This window comes from Amia ocellicauda, chromosome 14 (genome assembly GCF_036373705.1).
Source record: "Amia ocellicauda isolate fAmiCal2 chromosome 14, fAmiCal2.hap1, whole genome shotgun sequence".
NCBI lineage: Eukaryota > Metazoa > Chordata > Actinopteri > Amiiformes > Amiidae > Amia > Amia ocellicauda.
In genome coordinates this window covers 32,569,871-32,589,256 of record NC_089863.1, presented here as the reverse complement: position 1 = coordinate 32,589,256, position 19,386 = coordinate 32,569,871, and the positions used below count along the sequence as shown (strand labels likewise).

The window sequence follows — 19,386 nt, the reverse complement described above, 5'->3', positions numbered from 1 at the left end:
GGGATCACATACTTTTTTCCCTCACTGTACTTCCTCTAGCCACTGTATATAAATTTCATATGATCTTCATAAATGTCTTAAGGTAAAATTAAGTAATTTGCTGCACTATACTAAGCACTGTAATTTGTCTCACAGCTGTGGGATTGCTCACTAAATACACACAACACCTTAATTGCTTACATACAAAGCAGAGGGAGCAATGAGGTTCACCAATCAGCGTTTCTAATGCTAATGGTCAGTACAGCCAGTTGCCTCATGACCTTCCAAATCCTAGATCTACAGCAAAGGTCAATTGCTGTCTGTCAGATTTTATACCTGATGCCAAACAAGAATGGCATGTGACACACCAACAATCAGGCTATGTAACGCATATATGGTCACTAGAAACATTTTTTAATCTGAGTTTTTGCTCTATTTAGTTTTAAATTATACACCGATCAGCCATAACATTATGACCACTGACAGGTGAAGTGAATAACACTGATAATCTCGTTATCATGCACCTGTTAGAGGGTGGGATATATTAGGCAGCAAGTGAACATTTTGTCCTCAAAGTTGATGTGTTGGAAGCAGGAAAAATTGGCAAGTGAAAGGATCTGAGCGACTTTGACAAGGGCCAAATTGTGATGGCTAGACGACTGGGTCAGAGCATCTCCAAAACTACAGCTCTTGTGGGGTGTTCCCGGTCTGCAGTGGTCAGTACCTATCAAAAGTGGTCCAAGGAAGGAAAAGTGGTGAACCGGCGACAGGGTCATGGGCGGCCAAGGCTCATTGATGCACGTGTGGAGCTAAGTGCCTTGAGATATTTGTAATGAAAGGCACTATATAAATATAATAATGTTTTTGTCTTGTGTTATGAAATTCAATCGATGCATTTTCATGGCATAGGGCAGCAAAGTGAAAGAAAGGCGCTTAAAAGTTCTGAGAAAAACAAAAGTAAACTCGAAGAAGAAGACGAGTAAAAGAGAAAAATGTTTTTTGTTGCCCACCTTGCCTTTTCCACAGGCTATACCTGGTGCTACCATGGCAGGGTCAGACACATCATCTCCCAGGTTGAAGTAGGTGCCACGGCAAGTGAATTCACTGCGGTTCACCATCACAGTGGTAGTGATGATCTCAGCGTTAGAACCCAGCAAGGGACGATCGTTGCCTCCTTGGCATTGTATTTTCCCACAATGAACATCTCTGTGGAGGTGGGAGAGAACAAGAAATAAGTATTTTCACTCTATAATTTGTGTTATAAGTAGTGTTCAAATAAGAAGCACTCAACAACCAATTAAATTCTGAATAATATTAATTTGCGTGAAAGATATGCAAGATCTGTTTTTACACCTAATGGTTCATTGAACCACAATTCACCTAGCAAGTGAAAGTACTGTAAAATTGTAGCCTACCTATAAAAATAATATGTTATTACATTATTGACTGGTCATTACATTATTAACTGGGTAATAATATCATTAAAAATGTAATAACTTGAACTGATAATGTAATAACATACTCAAATCTCTGTATTTAAGTTTTAATTATTGGCCATCAAATGTCACACTTTTATAACACTTAAACCTCTGTTTGATTTATCTATGAAAAAGCTATTCAGGTGACTAAATACACCTAACTAGCAACACATGCACACGCACGCACACACACATAGTGCAGTCATAGGGTGATGTATGTACTGTACACACACACACACATGCATAATCCTATTCTGGAGAGAGAGAAGGAACTAAAACAATGTATTTGACACCCGCCCTATCTCAAGATGCTGTGTTCTCTTATTCAAATGGATAAAGATCACCATTTCTTTTCATGAAAAATATCTTCTTTAATCAAGCATATTTAAATCAGGATTTAGTTTTCTCAACCAAACTGACACTATTATAACTTGTATTCAGCTTCAAAACTTAAAAATGGAAAGTTGACTTGGGTAACACTTACACCTACAAATAATAATTAAAATACAGTAGTGTTTACAGTACCTTTTGTAAGGGAACCTTTTTTGTAAGATTGAAGGAAAGGTGACCTAGGGCAGGATTAAATAAAAAATGTTCACATGGTGCGAGTGTGAAAAGTTGTGCAAGAGTCGCAGGAGGGAAATATGAGGACCTGCGAACGGGGAGGAGACACGTTTTGCTGGTGTGGCTTCCGAGATGGGTGGGAAGCGCGAGAGGCACAACGAGCCAATCACAGTGTCTGAAATTGAAGAGACACTGGAGGGCAGAAAAGCAAGACGGTCCTGTGAGAAGCAGCGATGTGTCAATAACGCATATAAACACAGCGATCTGGTGTTCTGTGCTGTAAATCCACAGCATTAATCTCCCCGCTGACACAAAACTACAAGCCTATACTTCGCAGCAGTTACAAATATGAGTAGAAGATGAAAGCCATGTAGTTGTTATTATTATTATTATTATTATTATTATTATTATTATTATTATTATTAGCAGATGCTGTTATCTAGGCATTATCTATTAGTGGGTGGATCAGTGGTGTGTTCAATGTAAATATTTTATTCAGTGTCCACTTCCCAGCTAACACACGTTTGCCACGTTGCGACAACGTAAATGTATTTATTTACATAAATAGTGGTTACATTTATCATTGGAAGAAACTAGCAACTAAAAATAAGCCGCAACTGTTAATTGGAAATCAGCTGTTTCCGCCGCTGATGTTGGAGTTTATGTGAATGCAAGTCTCCTGTTGTGACGCCTGAATTAATCAATTACAGCAACATACATCAGTGTGAGGTTCTTAAGTACAAGTGTGCGAGCCCATAAAGTATTTCTTCTGTCATAGCGGAGCACAAATATGTTTTAAGTAGTTTTAGTTCACTGAACATAACACTTGCTTCAACATAATTACCCGATTGGCCTAGCGCAGGGGTAGTCAATTATTTTTTGTCAGGGTCCAAATTTCTTGGTCAACTGATCAATTCATCTTGATGCATTTGTCAGCGGTCACATCATCAATAAATACCAGTTCCCTTAGCAGCCATACATGCCCATGCCATAACACTACCTCCACCATGCTTCACAGATGAGGTGGTATGATTCGGATCATAAGCAGTTCCTTCCAGTCTTCCAGTATACGCTTCTCTTCCCATCATTCTGATACAAGTTGATCTTTGTTGACTTTGACACAGATGCGCCTACCTCCTGGAGGGTGTTCTTGATCTGGCCAACTGTTTTGAATGGGTTTTTCTTCACCAGGGAAATAATTCTTCTGTCATCCACCACAGTTGTTTTCTGTGGTCTTCTGGGCCTTTTGGTGTTCCTGACCGCACTACTGGGTTACTTCTATTTATGAATGTACCAAATAGTTGATTTGGCCATACCTAATGTTTTTGCTATCTCTCTGATTGATTTGTTGTGATTTCTAAGGCAAAACTGAAGGCAAAATGCCCAAAGAACAAGCAGGAACTAAAGACAGCTGCAGTACAGATCTGGCAGAGCTTCACCAGGGAAGAAATCCAGCATCTGGTGATGTCTATGGGTTCCACACTTCAGGCAGTCATTGACTACAAAGGATTTGCAACCAAGTATTGAAACTCACAATTTAATTAATGATTATGTTAGTTTGTCCAATTACTTTTGAGCCTCTAAAACTGGTGTAACCACATATACAAATGGGTGTAATTCCTACACTATTCACCCAACTTGGATGTAACTATCCTCAAATTAAAGATGAAAGTCTACACTTAAAGCACATCTTGATTGCTTCCTTTCAAATCCATTGTGGTGGCATACAGAGCCAAAATGATGACAATTGTGTCGCTGTTCAAATATTTATGGACCTAACTGTAATTCGACGCCATCATATTAACTTTCATAGTTATGCAGATGACACACAATTATATTAATCAGTAAAACTTAACAATACCATAGACATAGGAACACTAATCTGCTGTCTGTCTGAGATTAAAACTTGGATGACAAGTAATTTTTTTATGCTTAAAGGCAGGGTATGCAATCTTTTCCAGAATTTTTTTTTGTTATACTGGTTGAAAGTCTCTTCAGATCCTGATTGAAATTAATAATTTAAGTGGTCTAAATGTGAAAATACATATATATATCTTCTGTGGAAGGGACAGGACTAAAACAGGATTGACCAATCATTGCATTCGGTCTGAATGTAATGATAGGATGTCCTTCCTGTCTGTCAATCTATATTTGCATACCGCCGGGCAACTTGTTCGCACAGACAATCACACGTCATCAGTGTGGGAACCTTGACGCTGTGCAGAGCGAGCGCGAGAATGGAAGGCGAGCCGCAGCTACTATTTTTAAAAACATAATAACCGTAAATAAGATGTTTACGTTCGTTATTATTGTAATGTCTAACCTATGAATGAGACATGCGGTAATCTGAACCCGTTGCGATCGATTCCACCCACACGTCTCTCCTCCTGGCGCTGAGACTCTGCTCTGTGTGTGGTGCGCATCTGTGATAGAGGGGGCGTGGCTTTGCAGACGCCTCTGAAGCGAGGGCGGGCTCTATGCTTTCAAAACAAGCTTGCTAACTGCTGGCTTCTCAGGATACTGAAAAAACTGAGTATTTATAACTTTAATTTCACCCCTAAGGAGTTGGCACAAAACCTGGGTGTCATCTGTAACCATCTGCCCTGGTGTGCAGTTACACTATGTAACACCCAGGACCTCAGCGGGGGTTCTACGTAATGGAATTGTGTACTCGGGTTCAAAACAATGATTCAAAGATTCTGAAATCGTATTCATTACTGAAATTACTGAAACTGAACATACATCTTTCACAACGAATGCTATTGGATTTTCTGTCATTTCCTGTTAATGTAGCCTATGTCATTTATTGGACGCTTTGAAAATCCAAACCTTTTTGACTGCCTATTTTAGATGTCACTTACCAGACTGCAGTACCATGTGTTTAACTTTCAACTGGCAGGTTGAAGCAATTACATAAGAACATAAGAACATAAGAAAGTTTACAAACGAGAGGGGATTAGATTAATATCTAAGTGATCCAAGGATCCTATCCAGACTATTTTAAAATGTTCCCAAACTTTCAGCTTCAACCACATCGCTGGGTAGTTTATTCCAGATTGTGACTACTCTCTGTGTAAAGAATTGTCTCCTGTTTTCCGTTTTGAATGCCTTGAAGCCCAATTTCCATTTGTGTCCCCGGGTGCGTGTGTCCCTGCTGATCTGGAAAAGTGCCTCTGGTTTGATGTGGTCGATGCCTTTCATGATTTTGAAGACTTGGATCAAGTCCCCACGTAGTCTCCTCTGTTCCAGGGTGAAAAGGTTCAGTTCCCTCAGTCTCTCCAAGTAGAATTTTCCCTTCAGAGCTGGAATAAGTGTGATTGCTCTCCTCTGAACTGCCTCTAAAGCAGCAATATCCTTCTTGAAGTGTGGTGCCCAGAACTGTACACAGTATTCCAGATGAGGTCTAACTAGCGCATTGTACAGTCTTAACATTACTTCCCTTGTTTTAAATTCTATACTTTTGACAATATACCCTAGCATTCTGTTTGCCTTTTGTATTGCTTCCCCACATTGCTTGGATGGAGAAAGTGAGGAGTCCACATAGACTCCTAGGTCTTTCTCATGCGTTACTTCATCTAGATCTGTACCTCGCATAGTGTAATTATAGTGGACATTTTTGTTACCTGCATGTATAACCTTGCACTTGTCCACATTGAATTTCATTTGCCAGGTGTCAGCCCACAACTGAATATTATCTAAGTCCCTCTGAATAGCCTGTGCTGCCAAGATTGTATCTGCTGAGCCACCTATTTTAGTATAATCTGCAAATTTGACAAGTTTGCTAACTATCCCAAAGTCCAGATCATTAATATAGATTAATCATGGTCTGAGTAGGTATACAAAATCTCAGAAAATATTGACAATTATGACATATTCTGAAACCAGACAGTCTACTGATCACAGACCATCACGTTTTGGTAGAAGCAACACAAACCCGTAGAGAGCTCAAAATGTCAAGATGGAAAACTCTGTTTACAGTGTACTAATACACAAATATTTTACATAATTGGATCTGAACTTCTCTGTGTTTGATAGAACATCAAATAATATATGCTGGATTAATTGTTAGGTTGTTCTGAACAAAACAAACCTATTTGCAAAGAAATCTGATCGAAACTGATTGAACTGTGACCGTCTGAATGAGACCCCCCTCCCCCCCTAGCAGACTGTGCATTTACCCCCACAGGCTCTGAATGATGACGGGCGACATGGAAACTGCAAATCGGATGTGTTTGAGAATAAAACGTGCTGGTAACCAAGAGAATAAGCTTTCAAGTGCTCATTGTAGGAATACAAGTGTAACTTCTAAGCACAGGAGCTACGTGTAACACTGCCAAATAATGTTTAAGATGGTGTAGTAACACAGTAACTCTGAAATGTACATTATTTTTCAGTTTTCGGTAACCTAAACCTTTTCTTTTTTACCTCTGGTAGTTTACCACTTTCCTTTGTACGATTTCAGGTTATTCACTGAACTGCTTAAATTTCAATAAAAACTGGAAAAATGGGGGTGTTCTAAAAGTGTATATCATCATAATATACAGATGGTTGACAAATTAAAGGAAAAACCTGAATAAATAAGTGGAGGAACATAAGGAATGCAGATGCCTCCAAACAGGTGTAGTGCATGATACAATTAAGCAATTAACATCATATCATGCTCTGTGGCATGTATTAGAATGCTGAGCAGGCCCAGTTAACCTTTATTTTAGATCAAGATGGCAAGAGGAAAGAATCTTTGACTTTGAAAGAGAAGTCATTATTGGGGCACGAATGGCAGGAGCTTCGGTCACAAAGACTGCTCAACTGGTTAGTGTCCTCGACAAGTGGGCGAGTGCATGTGTGGCCTACATCAAGTGAACGGTACAGACCTGACTGCTTGTCCCCTACAGTGAGGGGGTCTGGGGGCTCTGTTATGCTGTAGGGGGCAATTTCCTGGCATAGTTTGGGTCCACTTGTCCCCTTAGAGGGAAGGGTCACTGCAAAAGTCATTCTGAGTGATCACCTTTATCCTATGGTAAAACATTTCTATCCTGATGGGAGTGTTCTCTTCCAGGATGACACTGCCCCAATCCACAGGGCACAGAAGGTCACTGAATGGTTTGATGAATATGAAAATGATGTGAATCATATGCTACGCCCTTCACAGTCACCAGATCTCAACCCAGTTGCATACCTATGGGGGATTATGGACCGATTACTGTTAGACAGCGCTCTCCACCACCATCATCAAAACACCAAATGAGGGAATATATTTTGGAAGAATGATGTTCCATCCCTCCAGTAGAGTCCAGAGACTCATAGAATCTATGCCAAGGAGCATTGAAGCTGTTCTGGTTGCTCGTGGTGGCCCAACACCTTACTGAGACACTTTTTGTTGGTTTTTCCTTTATTTTGTCACCTGACTATATATTATAACATAATGGGCACGGAACATTTTAAGTTTATTAAAACATTATAAACAGACACAGTATTTTGTTGATAGTGAAATATAGATTAATACATCATACAGGTATAATATAATATTTTGCTTAGAATATGTGGTGTAGAATTCCTACTTATTTTTATGAGTGCAAGCTTTAAAGCAACAAAATGTGAAAACTGTAAAAGGGTCTGGATACTTTTGCAAGGGACTGTAGGTCTAAAAAAGCACCTAGGCATATTATAGGCATGTAGGTCTGTAGAAACCTGTTAATGCTTTATGGGCTACTGATTAATTCTCTAGAATGTTAAAAGGAATTTTCATAAGGGGATCTCAGCTTTATTTTGAATTCTAGTGCAGAGATTTTCTCAGAAGCAAAGGCTGATCAACATGCACTGATCTCCGACGGTCAGCTTAAACCTATAGAATCTGTCTGGTTTACTGCCCTCAACAAAGTGTAATCAATACACTAATTTGCTGAGGTGTGTACCATCACATTATCTGACATAAAAAGTGTCATTAATGTAGTCCACAACTGTATTTTACTTTACTAAAAGCTGAGGTCTAATCCTTGGTTATTCTATTACAAAAATTAGCTGTCTTAAGCCTGATTTATGCACCTGCGTAGATACACAAAAGCATCTCTGTGTAGCGAAGCAGAGAAGGGGTTTCTGGGTAAGCGTAGCCTGCAGAGCCTCGCAGAGGAGCTGACACTCACTCCTCTGAAATTTCAACGATGCGTCATCTCTGCGGTCAGCAAGCACTGATTGATTGACTATGAAGATTCTGAGAGTTTCGGCCCATTGCTCAGTGCTGGGGTGACTGGTGTACATTGTATGCCTGTAGGCGCAGCAGCAGGCCAGAAAACATAGGTGGTGACATATGAAAGTATTTAAAATGCATCTCCTCATCCAAGAAATGCATTTGTCGTACTAACAGACTGTACTAGCGTGGACATGTGTTCTCACAAAACTATGGGGCGATGTTTGTGTCATTCATAGTTTCGTGCACATAATTATTTTGTCCCTCGAAATGCACATTTCGTGCATATAATTCACATTTCGTGAACAGAATTCACAATTTGTACCACAAACTGTCCACTTATTTTGCGCTTGGCAATTTTTTGGACAAAAAGTAAATCAAAGTTTGCCTTCCGTGGACGGAATGAACAGCCGAGTATGCATTATGTCCACAAAATTTAAGGAAAAATACATTTTGTGCACCAGTCAAACTGTCGCCAGCCCAACACCTGATACAAAAGAATTAGCATTCATGATCAAGTCATTGATCCAGAGACCTGGGTTTGCAATGTGATCAATTCCAAAGGAAAATTATAAAATTGCTGAGCCGATCAGGACAGGCAGTATAGGCAAATCTAATACAACACATAATGATAATAATGAATATATGGTGTGTAGAAATTCACCAATCAACATGATTATAAATCTTTCACAATTACTAACTGTTGTGCAAAGACCAGATTTGGGCTACATAATATGCAGTATAGCCTGCATTAACTGTGGGTCGGTGGTTGGAGAAGTAAGTACTTATAGCCTAAGTTTGAGGAGTTTACAGCTGAAATGCCATATATGTATTTAATTCCAATATTTAGTAACAATAGAACAGATACGCTGGAGAAATTCAGATATGCAGAGAGATTTACTTTTGAATTGAAAAAGCGGCTATGGTGGTTCTAGTGTTAAGTCTCTATAGCAAAACAATGTAGATCTGCACATACAGGATGCAATAGGGCAATTTGTGTGTGTAGTTTCTGTAACATGTCATTAACAGTATGTGTTGATTTGCATCCATACAATCCTAGGTGGACTATAGAAAACGGGTTTTGTTTCTGCCCCTTATCCACGCGTCAACATTGCGTGCAAGTATTTTGGTCGAAACCTATGCAAACGTATGCATATGACGCCCGCGCATGCAGAGACGCAGATGCAGAAGCATAAATCAGGTTTTAGAGGAACCTGAGTGGATCTTGAAGGAACTATTTTGAAAAATATAAAAAACAGGTAAAAGGAAAACACTCACGGCTGAGGACAGGAAATATAGGTGCCATTGGGCAACTGGCCACAATTTCCATACTTATTTCCTCTCTTGTTGACAGAGCTGAAACACACATCTGGAGCCTGAGTTGAGTCTGAGAAAGACAGAAAATGAGGATGCGTGAGAGATCGTGAAAGTGCAAGGTAGGGAGTGTTAGGTGGGGAGCAAAGGTCATTTTAGTTTCATTGACTGAATAGAACGGTCTATTTTGAAAAAATTACCTTAAAGCAGACAGGCTGATACTATATAAAGGCTAATAACATTATTATTCATCATACAGAAAATAAGGGAAACTGGTACATATCGTAAAAATATGACTGTATGCATCTTTAAAGTGTATATAATATGCCACTCTTCCAGATTGATTGTAACATATAAGAAACTTACACAACTTAAAAATTAAAAACTAACCAAATAATACCAGATGTCAACAATTCTGACTTTTGCATGATACTTCAGGGTTTCAGGATTTTTTTTGGCATAACTTCCTGGATAACGGAAAAACTACAAATTCAAAAGTCTTCCATGCAGCAACTTGAATATTTATTTTCAAGTCAACGAATTTTGTTAGTCAACCGAGTGTTTTTAACTCCATATTCTTACTCCTTGATTATAGTTTCCATAGGCAACATGAAGTGTTGCTGTTTCCATGGCTGTGGGAAAATGTAAAGATGGAGTTATTATGTTCGAGATTAATGCTTATTGAAGATTGTTTGTAAATGTGAACAATCTTTAATTTTAAAAAAGGCAGAAAATCTGCAATTAATTTAATCCCAGGGCAATCCAACATTTTCATCCCTAGAATAATTTAACTCACTAAGGTGGTGTAAGAATGTCTAGTATTAATCAGCAACTAAATTTAACTTATCCAAATTAATTCAATTTGGCTCAATCAGGGCCTGTGTGTATTCTGCCTTTCTTTTTGTGTCTTGAGAAGTCTGTAGTAGACAGAGACACTCATTTCTCAAAACATCTGATTTCCCTTGCTTTGACACTTCCAGTGGATGAGGTATATTGATAACGAACCTTCCTGTTGTTTCTAAGATTTGGCCACAAGGTTACAGAAGTGGTGCAGTGGAAATGTACCAAGGGGTTTGACACATCTACTCATTAGCTATATTGTTGATTATTAAGTAGTCAATATAATCTGTTATCTTTGCATATTAATCTGTATTTAATGCATATTCATTGATTATTCCTAATTATTCAAATTTAAAAACTTTTCTTCGTTCGCTTTTGAGTTCTCAACATATAAATAACCACACCTAATTTTTCTTGGGGCTCAGAACCTACGTTGAGTCCAATGATCCTCCGTAACTCAGTCACTTGTTTCTCTATATTATTTTATTACCATTATACAATAAACATTCTATTGATTCACTATGGTCCTGTGGATTCCTTACACATCAGACATCTTACAGTGGTTACAGTGGTTTGTATGAATAGGCTAATGTGAGTTAGTGTGTGTAATTTTTGGAATCAAATGTCTTTAAAAGGTAAAGTAAATTTTGAATAACAGGGGTTGTTTAAAAATAAATGCCATGCCAACAAACCAGACTGAAGTGACTGCACCACCCTTAAAAAAACATAATGATAATAATATTGCTGGCCAATATTATTAATTATCATGTTTTGAACAAACTGAAATGTATTTCAAAGGTATTGAAACATTCACTTCACTGTAGATTCAGAAACAGAACACAAGCACAAATGAAATAGTATCCTTTAGAACATTGTTTCCCAAACGGGGGTAAGCTTACCCCTAGGGGTATTTGGGCAGTCCCTAGGGGGTATGTCGGAAGATTTTCAAAAACATGCAAAAAAATAAAATAAAATCATATGTTCAAGTTATTTCAATCTCAGATATTTCAATCTCAAAACATTTAATGAGGTCACTGGTGTCTAATCTCTAGTTTATTTCAAAATTAGACAACTATTTTTTAGTTTAGTTTCCGTATGCATTTTCACCCTACCCACCACTTGACTCTCAGCTCGCTCCTCCATCGCTGGGCGCTAGAGTGACTCACCATTTCAAGTAACAGGCACATAGCTTTAAAAGAAAGACACTAGCTATGAATCAATGGCTGAAAAAACGTGTTGTTCCATGCAGCAACAGTGCTAGCGGCAGCTCAAGTGAACCCGTGGAAAAAGAAAAAGACAAAGTACCGTCAATCTCATGCACAGTTTCTTCAGTTTCACGTCCACACCTACGGAGCTGCCTCAGCCACAGTGTTTCCTCTGCTCCGATGTGCTCTCAAATAATAGCATGAAACCAGCCCATTTACAATGACACCTGAGTACCAAGCATCTTTCCTGTGTGTGTAAGACGACAGAGTTTTTCCAAAGAAAACTATCAGAAGTCAAAAGAAACTAAAGAAAGCGACCGCAGTGTCAACCAAAGCATTGGAGGCCTCATAAAATGCCATGTCTCTACTTTTACTATAGCTGAGGAGCTAATTTTTCATATTTTTTTTATTCTCATAGAAACAATGATTGATAAGAAAGCAGCTGATGCACTGAAGACTTTACCGTTGTCAAATAACGCGTTATTGTTGATCAAGTGGTGGAAAAGTTCAAACATTCTGGTTCATTTGCTCTGCAGTTAGAAGAATCGACTGATGTCAGCGGGGAAGCCCAGTACAGAGACATTTCAGAAATTTCAGAAATTCAGAAACAGAAACATTTCCTCACACTACAGGTGAGGATGTGTTTCACGTTATCGACAGCTTTTTCTCAGAGAGCAATCTGGATTGGAAATACTGTATTCATGAGTGTACGGATGACTGGGAATAATTGCGCAAATAAAGAAGGTAAACCCAGATGTTCAGTGGAATCACTGTATTATTGACAGGGAGGCACTGGCCAGTAAGAGAATGAGAATGAGTCCCGAGTTAAATTATGTTTTGAATGATGCAGTGAAAGTGATTAACTTCTTCGAATCAAGGCCTCTGAATCACAGACTGTTTGAAAGGCTGTCATGAGAGTGGGACTGAGTACCAACATCTACTGCTTCACACTGACGTACCATTGGCTATCAAAAGGGAAAACACTACAGAGGCTTTTTGAGCTGCACAACAAAGTAAGTTATTTTCTGTTAGAGCAGTCACACCCCCTTGTGGCTGTGTTGGAGAACACAAACTGGGTAGCCCGCTTGCCTATCTTGCTGATGTGTTCAGCAAACTGAACAACCTGAACTTTGCAAGGTAAAGACACATGCTATGAATTAATCCATATCCAGTCCTGGCCAATCAGAATAGAGAATTGTCGTGTTTCGTCTGTGAGACGCTCCTCTGTAGTTTCAGACCAAAATACACAGCAGTTTATGTGAGGTAATAATTACAGTAAAATAAAAACATACAAATAACTTGCAGGTCCAAAATGTGAAACGAGCTTGCCAGGAATCTCTACTGCAATATTTTGGAAACACATTAATAATAAAAAAAGTAATTAACAAAAAAATGTAATTGATGACTTTGAGCAGTTCGACATTAACCACATCTGAGGCAGATAGTGGAGACAACATTGCAGCTGGAGTCAGAGAATAAAATAAAATAAAATAACACTTCCCTTGATTGTGCAGACTAATCTCGATTGTCATGTGTGAAGACATGTTAATTTGTTGTCAGTTTTAACAAGTCAGCTAATGCAGAAGTTTATTAAATTAAATATTTTTTATAACAAAGACACAATAAATAGGTTATTTTAAATAACTGGTAAAATCGTATGAAATGGAAATATATCTTCTGTAACTACTTTGATTCAGCCTTATCCATTTCATTAATTTGAGTTAGTAGTAGATCGATTAAGAACAGGTTGAAAGAATAGGTCCTGCATGGAAAGTTTCTGGTATTAGCAATATAAATGGACAAATAAAAGTATTTAAGTGTGTTGTAAGTCGCCCTGGATAAGAGCGTCTGCCAAGAAATAAAAATAATAATAATAATAAAATAATAATAAGTGTATTCATTTTTGTTAAGCCTTAGGGCTTTCAAAAATATAAATGATAATATAAATATGAACATGTGAGATGAGGGGTGCACGAGCTGTGACCCAAATGTATAGGGGGGCGCCAGCCAAAAAGTTTGGGAACTGCTGCTATAGTGCAAGTAGTAACCACACATTTATCCAAACTCAACAGTGAGTTCAACGCCTACTTCCCTGATATTGAAAGCAAGTCTGCCAAACTGGACTGGGTGCGTAATGTCACTGTTCTTGTGTGATGTGGAGAAGGAATATCCTAACTTGGGGAAAGATGCACTGAATGAACTGCTGCCATTTGGATCTACATATTTATGTGAAGTGACATTTTCATCCATGACCATAATCAAGACCAAGCACAGGAACAGACTCAACTTGGCGAAAACCCTGATAACTGCTGTTGCCACACTGCCCCCAAGACTGACCAAGCTTATGAGTGAGAGACAGGGTCAAGTTTCTCATTGATTGGTGAGTCCTCATGTGTCATACACAAGTCTATACATATGGGTATATTGAGAGTAGTCTGCTACTATGTATATAAAATGTGATCTTTGTTTTGGTATAATTGGTCTTGACAAGAAGATGTAAAAAAGTCATACAAATATTAAACTGAGAAAAGTGTAATACATTATCATTATTCACAGGTAAATGACAGACAGACAAATTATATTGATGTTAAACCTAATTTAGTCAAATGTACACCTAATCTAGGAATCACACCGGTTACATATGCATGTGGGGGTACTTCCGACAGGAGAAATTGTTTTGGGGGTACAGTACCCCAAAAAGGTTGGGAACCACTGCTTCAGTATACACTTTAGAAAGGTTAGAACACCACAATCAGCACCTAAAGAGCTCTCTCTAAAGCTGTTGTGACACATAGATTGCTTTTTATTTGAGAAAATATCAGGTTTAAGATTTTGGCTTAAAAAAAATTAAGAGACCACTTAACATTGATTTCTGAACTTTGAATGGTCTCTTAAACTGTATATATAAATAATCCAATGTATTCTCAAATTATAGAAATTTACATGGCACTACATTACATTTACATGTACTACAATGAAAATAGTGTCCAACTCCATGCACAAAGAACCATGAGAGTTGACAGTTGTCTGTACAAAATATAAGAAGGGTGGCCTACTGTACAAAACATATCAGAAGCATCACATTTATATAGGTTTTTGTTGTTGTTATGATTCAGGCGATCTCTGCAGATTGCTGATTTTGTCCCCCTTTTTTTGAATATGGGATTGTTTACTTGCATAAACCATCTTCATTGAGTATTAATTTCCAGTTGTTGGAAAGGAGATTAATTACTCTGTCTTTACTGTTCATGTTATTGGAAAGGAAACTATCATCACTATCAAGGAGTAAGAATACTGATTAAGAAACTGTAACACTCTGTACTTGAGAAAAAAATGTTTTGTAATTTTTCCACTGTCCCGAAACCCTGAAAGAGCATACATGCTGGCTTTTGGGCCAGATATCTTCATAGTGAATTAAATACACAAGCATATTATGAATGGTTTGCAAAGATGGCCAATCAAGTCCAAAAACTGTCCCATATATTCAGGCTCCTAATACTGAAAGACACACAAATAAAGGCAAACTCACTGGGTCCCCAGAGCACTTGACATTGAGAGGAGAGACTGGCACAAACTCCACTGTAGCAATAGGACTCTCCCTGCTGGCAGGACTGCCCATTCTGGATGAAGACATTGGGGGGGCAGTATGGTGAATGCCCAGTGCAGTATTCTGGGAGATCACACTCACCCAAGGGATCCCGACAAACCCAGCCTGCAGAACGCAACTAGAGAAAGGAAGGGAGAAACAGAGGGTTAAGAAGATTAATGAAGGTGTAAGTGTGACAAAAGGTAGGAAAAAATACAGGGGAAATTGAGGTGATCATAAGAAGAGAGAGGTCGTAGTGTTAGTAACAGACATTAAAGAGGGACAGAAAGACAAATACACAAGGAAGAATGAGAGAGGGATAAGGAATAATTCATAATTTCTTCACCTATTATTTCAAGATGTGCAAATTTACATCGATATCAAACTTAAATATTATTTGTAAAATTATGACATAGAAGCATCATATTAACTTACAACAAGGTAGACTTATTATATTATATTTGGAAAATATGAGTCATGACAGTTCTCTTACATGTACTGACATTTCATACTGACGTAAGCAACAAGCTTAAACTGACACACCACCAAAGAAAATATTTTTATTGTCCATGTCAAAATGTGTGTAGTTTCTGTATTTCCTTAGATTTTATATTGGTGTAGAAGTTTAAATTGAATAACTAATTACTGATATTAAAGTACCAAATAAGTTTGAATGACGGAGCATTCTGCTTAGCATTTTCACTCCCATACCAGCTAAACCTTCCTGTAGGTCCTTTGCAGTGATATTGGGGTTTTGCTTTGCATTCCTGACCAGTCTATGAGCAGCTCTATCAGATATTTTCCTTTGGTCATACAGATTTTGTCTTGACTTCAACAGTTCACTTTAACTTCCATTTCTTAATGACATTTCAGACAGTGGAAACTGCAAGCAGGAACCATTTAGATATCTTTTTAGAGCCTTCCCCTGCTGTGTAAGAGTCAACCCTTAGAGAAACCCATGGTTGTTGAGTGTAAGCACACTAACAGTCAGATAATTTATTAAGTTCTGGAATTGTCATCACCTTATTTAGATTAAGGCCAAATGAGTCAATTCTGAGACCTTAAAACTAGTGGATGAGCTGGAAGGGTGCCCAAACTTAACATCCAAGTATTTAACTCTGTTGGAATGATTATATTATTTGGCATATCCCTCACTGATATATGGTCAAGTTCAGCTACAAATATGCGGGTTCTTCATCCAAAAAACATGACAAATTCAACGTCCGAGTGAAACCAGCAAGAACAGAGCACAAAAATGGTGACTTCAGCAGACGACTCTGTAGCGGGAGGTGGCTGATAAACTGGAAGCCTCAATTCACAAGAAATTAGACCAAATAGTATAGTCTGTCTCTAATATTCATCAAAAGCTTTAACATTTTGACAAACACTGTAGTGTTATAAAACAACTCTTGAAATTGCTTACACATGTGCAAAGTTTAAAATTAGTTTAAATTAAAGCAGCTTATTCTTTCAAGCTGTTCAGGACTTGTAAGTTCACACTTTATTTAAATATTTATACTCCTTGATAGGACTCCCACTGATATACTCCTATGCCCCCCTCCCTTTAGCACATACCTAGGAATTAACTGTATTAACTGTCTGCAGTTACCTCATTGAACTAAGATGTATGCTTATTGTATTTTATATTAATTTTATTACTGTACTTTTGCAATTCTCATGTAAACAGTAAGTCTGCCAATAAATACTTGATCATAATCATAATAACAAATATAATACATGGTGAGTTCTCCCCTGATCAAAATCAGAAGCATAGCTCAGTGATTTGTTCTGTGGCAGGAATAGTGAACAGCTCAGTGTTATATTGGTTCCGAAGCACCAATATTCATCTTAAGTGTAACACCAAAGTTACAAGTTAAATGTTAATTCCTTCGATCTTAATGGCAACTTTGAAATCCCATCCTGTGTCAAACTGAAGTTTTTTCTCATTCGAACTTGATGATATTATTTATGGTAAATAGAACAGTTTACTTTGTATGTGTAATCACAAACAGAAAGATTCCCTATGGACAACATAATGGGAACACAACACATTCACAGCATAGGTCAGAAAACATTAGGTCAGTATATGCTCTTGGTACGTCCAAAACATGTTTAGATTGCTCTTGGAAAGCAGTCCCTGTAGGGCAATTTAGTTTGTGAAATTATATATATATATGTTTTTTGAACACAGTATTATTATATACTGATTAAATATAACCACAGCAGCAAGACATAAACACTTTAGTTTAATTGATTTTTAGTTTATTTTTGTTTATTTAATCATGTAACCATGGGCTTACCCATTAAGTATTTATGTGAACTAGCATAGAGTAGCTGAATATGTCTCAGTTCTAAAATCATACAATTAGGATTTACTGCATATAGTCTTGTCCTATCTAAAAATAAACTCTCAGCCTTGGGGCTTTAAATTTGTATTTGAAAAATCTGTCTACTTTAATTGTTGTAGTGACACAAAATATATACAATTTTGGAACTCCACAGGTTTGCTGCTCTGTAGTGCATTGACTCACCTTGCAGTCTTCACAGCAGATCCCATCAGAGGAACACTGTGCCCCAGGAACCAATTTGCAGGTAGTAGCATTACAGCAAGGATCCTGACACTCCTGTGCACATCAACAAGACATGAACTGGAGAACATGAGGATGCTGGTGTCCAGTATTCTCTAATTAATTATTTATTAAAATAGATGCAATTACAGCTAGTCTATTAAAATAATTTGAAGGGGCTTATTCAACATGTTTGATCAAACATCATGATACTGGTACTGGAAAGTAACTTAATGCAAAAATAATTACTTCTGGGTGTATTTCAAAGTTTGATTTTGTAAATGTTTTAAATCTTAATAAACACAATTACATTCTGTCTACACAATCTTACATTGCAGACGTTGATTAATTCAATGCATGAATTAATCAATGAATGTATTCTAAAACTTTTGACCGGTAGTGTATATCGCTAGTGTAGCTATCAGAAATGCGACAGACAGAAAATCAGAAGTGACATCTTCCATCAGACTTTGGAAGGCAGGCAATGCAATGCTGTGCATCTAGACTGCTCCATAGTATACAGTGTATGGCTTATTTGGACTTCACAGCATACAGAAAAATACCAGGACAGGCTCTAAATACATTTGCTAACTGGTTTTAAAAAAAAAAAAAGAAAAAAAAGAAAAAAGAAATCATCACTCTTATTGTGGTTTTTGAAAAGGTTAAGGGATTTTATATGTTCTAAATAGGGTTTCAAATGCACCATTATGAGGTTAAGGGATTTTATATGTTCTAAATAGGGTTTCAAATGCACCATTATGAATAAAAATGTGTGAAACCATTTTGGTATCATACTCATGCATAAAATATATGTTCTCATAATTGTAGGGTTTTGTTTGGCCTGAAGTGTTGTTAAAAGAGCTCCACAATGTGGAAGGAGTAAAAAAAAAAGGGAATATCGGTAGTTCTCGAGTGTTGTAGGGTTAAAGTCTCTGCAGGGGATACAAGATATGATATTACAGGGGAGAGCATGCTGGTTTCCAAACCTGAAGGTGGCATACAATTGTTCATGTGCTGCCAAGAAAGGTTGGGTGAAAAACATTTTTTTCTTTTTTTGTGAGTAAAACCTCTAAGTTTGGGAGTGTTGGCTGTTACATCTATATTAAATTACTTGATGGATATGAAAGATAGCAGTAAGCATTCTGGTTTGTCATTTCTAAAAAGGGGGTATTGGTTACTTACGTCTGTCAGGCCGCAATCACACTCCTCCCCTTTCTCCACATAAAGATTTCCACAGCGTGGCCCCCCCAGCAGCCTCTCAGGCTCAGGCACATTGAACAGGCACATCCCCCCTCCATGGAGCAGACTGCCTGCTAGGTCTTGTGCACTGCAGCTGCTGAAAAGCTGTCCAGGCAGGAACCTGGAGCACAGACAGCAGATAACTATTTTGTTACAACTCTTCAAAAAGCAGACAGTTTGAAGGAAACAAGACCCAAATTATGTAAAACTTGACAAATCATTAGGGTTCTTGTGTCTAATGACACCAAAACTGCACTTCTCTCTTACCCAAGTGCTGCCCACCCATCTAAGCATTATGCTGATCTTTGCTACACTGTCCCAGCTTTTCAGTATGTCCACATTGTCTAAAAACATCCTTACTAAATCACTCTAAGGTGAAGTTGCACATATGATTTATGTACAATGAAACCATACAATTTCCCTTTAACTC

The 19,386-nt window shown here is 37.8% G+C and overlaps 1 protein-coding gene across 3 annotated transcripts in view; it reads right to left on the bottom strand.

The window, feature by feature from the left end:
* adam15 (ADAM metallopeptidase domain 15) overlaps positions 1-19,386 on the bottom strand; it is a 105,403-nt gene that overhangs the window by 28,297 nt on the left and 57,720 nt on the right. For all 3 annotated transcript variants that reach the window (XM_066721643.1, XM_066721644.1, XM_066721645.1), the window contains exons 12-16: positions 18,900-19,077; positions 17,682-17,774; positions 15,094-15,289; positions 9,484-9,592; positions 990-1,185 (exon numbers count right to left, since the gene is read on the bottom strand). In XM_066721643.1, coding sequence (XP_066577740.1) covers positions 990-1,185; positions 9,484-9,592; positions 15,094-15,289; positions 17,682-17,774; positions 18,900-19,077 — 772 coding nt within the window. The remainder of the gene's footprint in view (positions 1-989; positions 1,186-9,483; positions 9,593-15,093; positions 15,290-17,681; positions 17,775-18,899; positions 19,078-19,386) is intronic.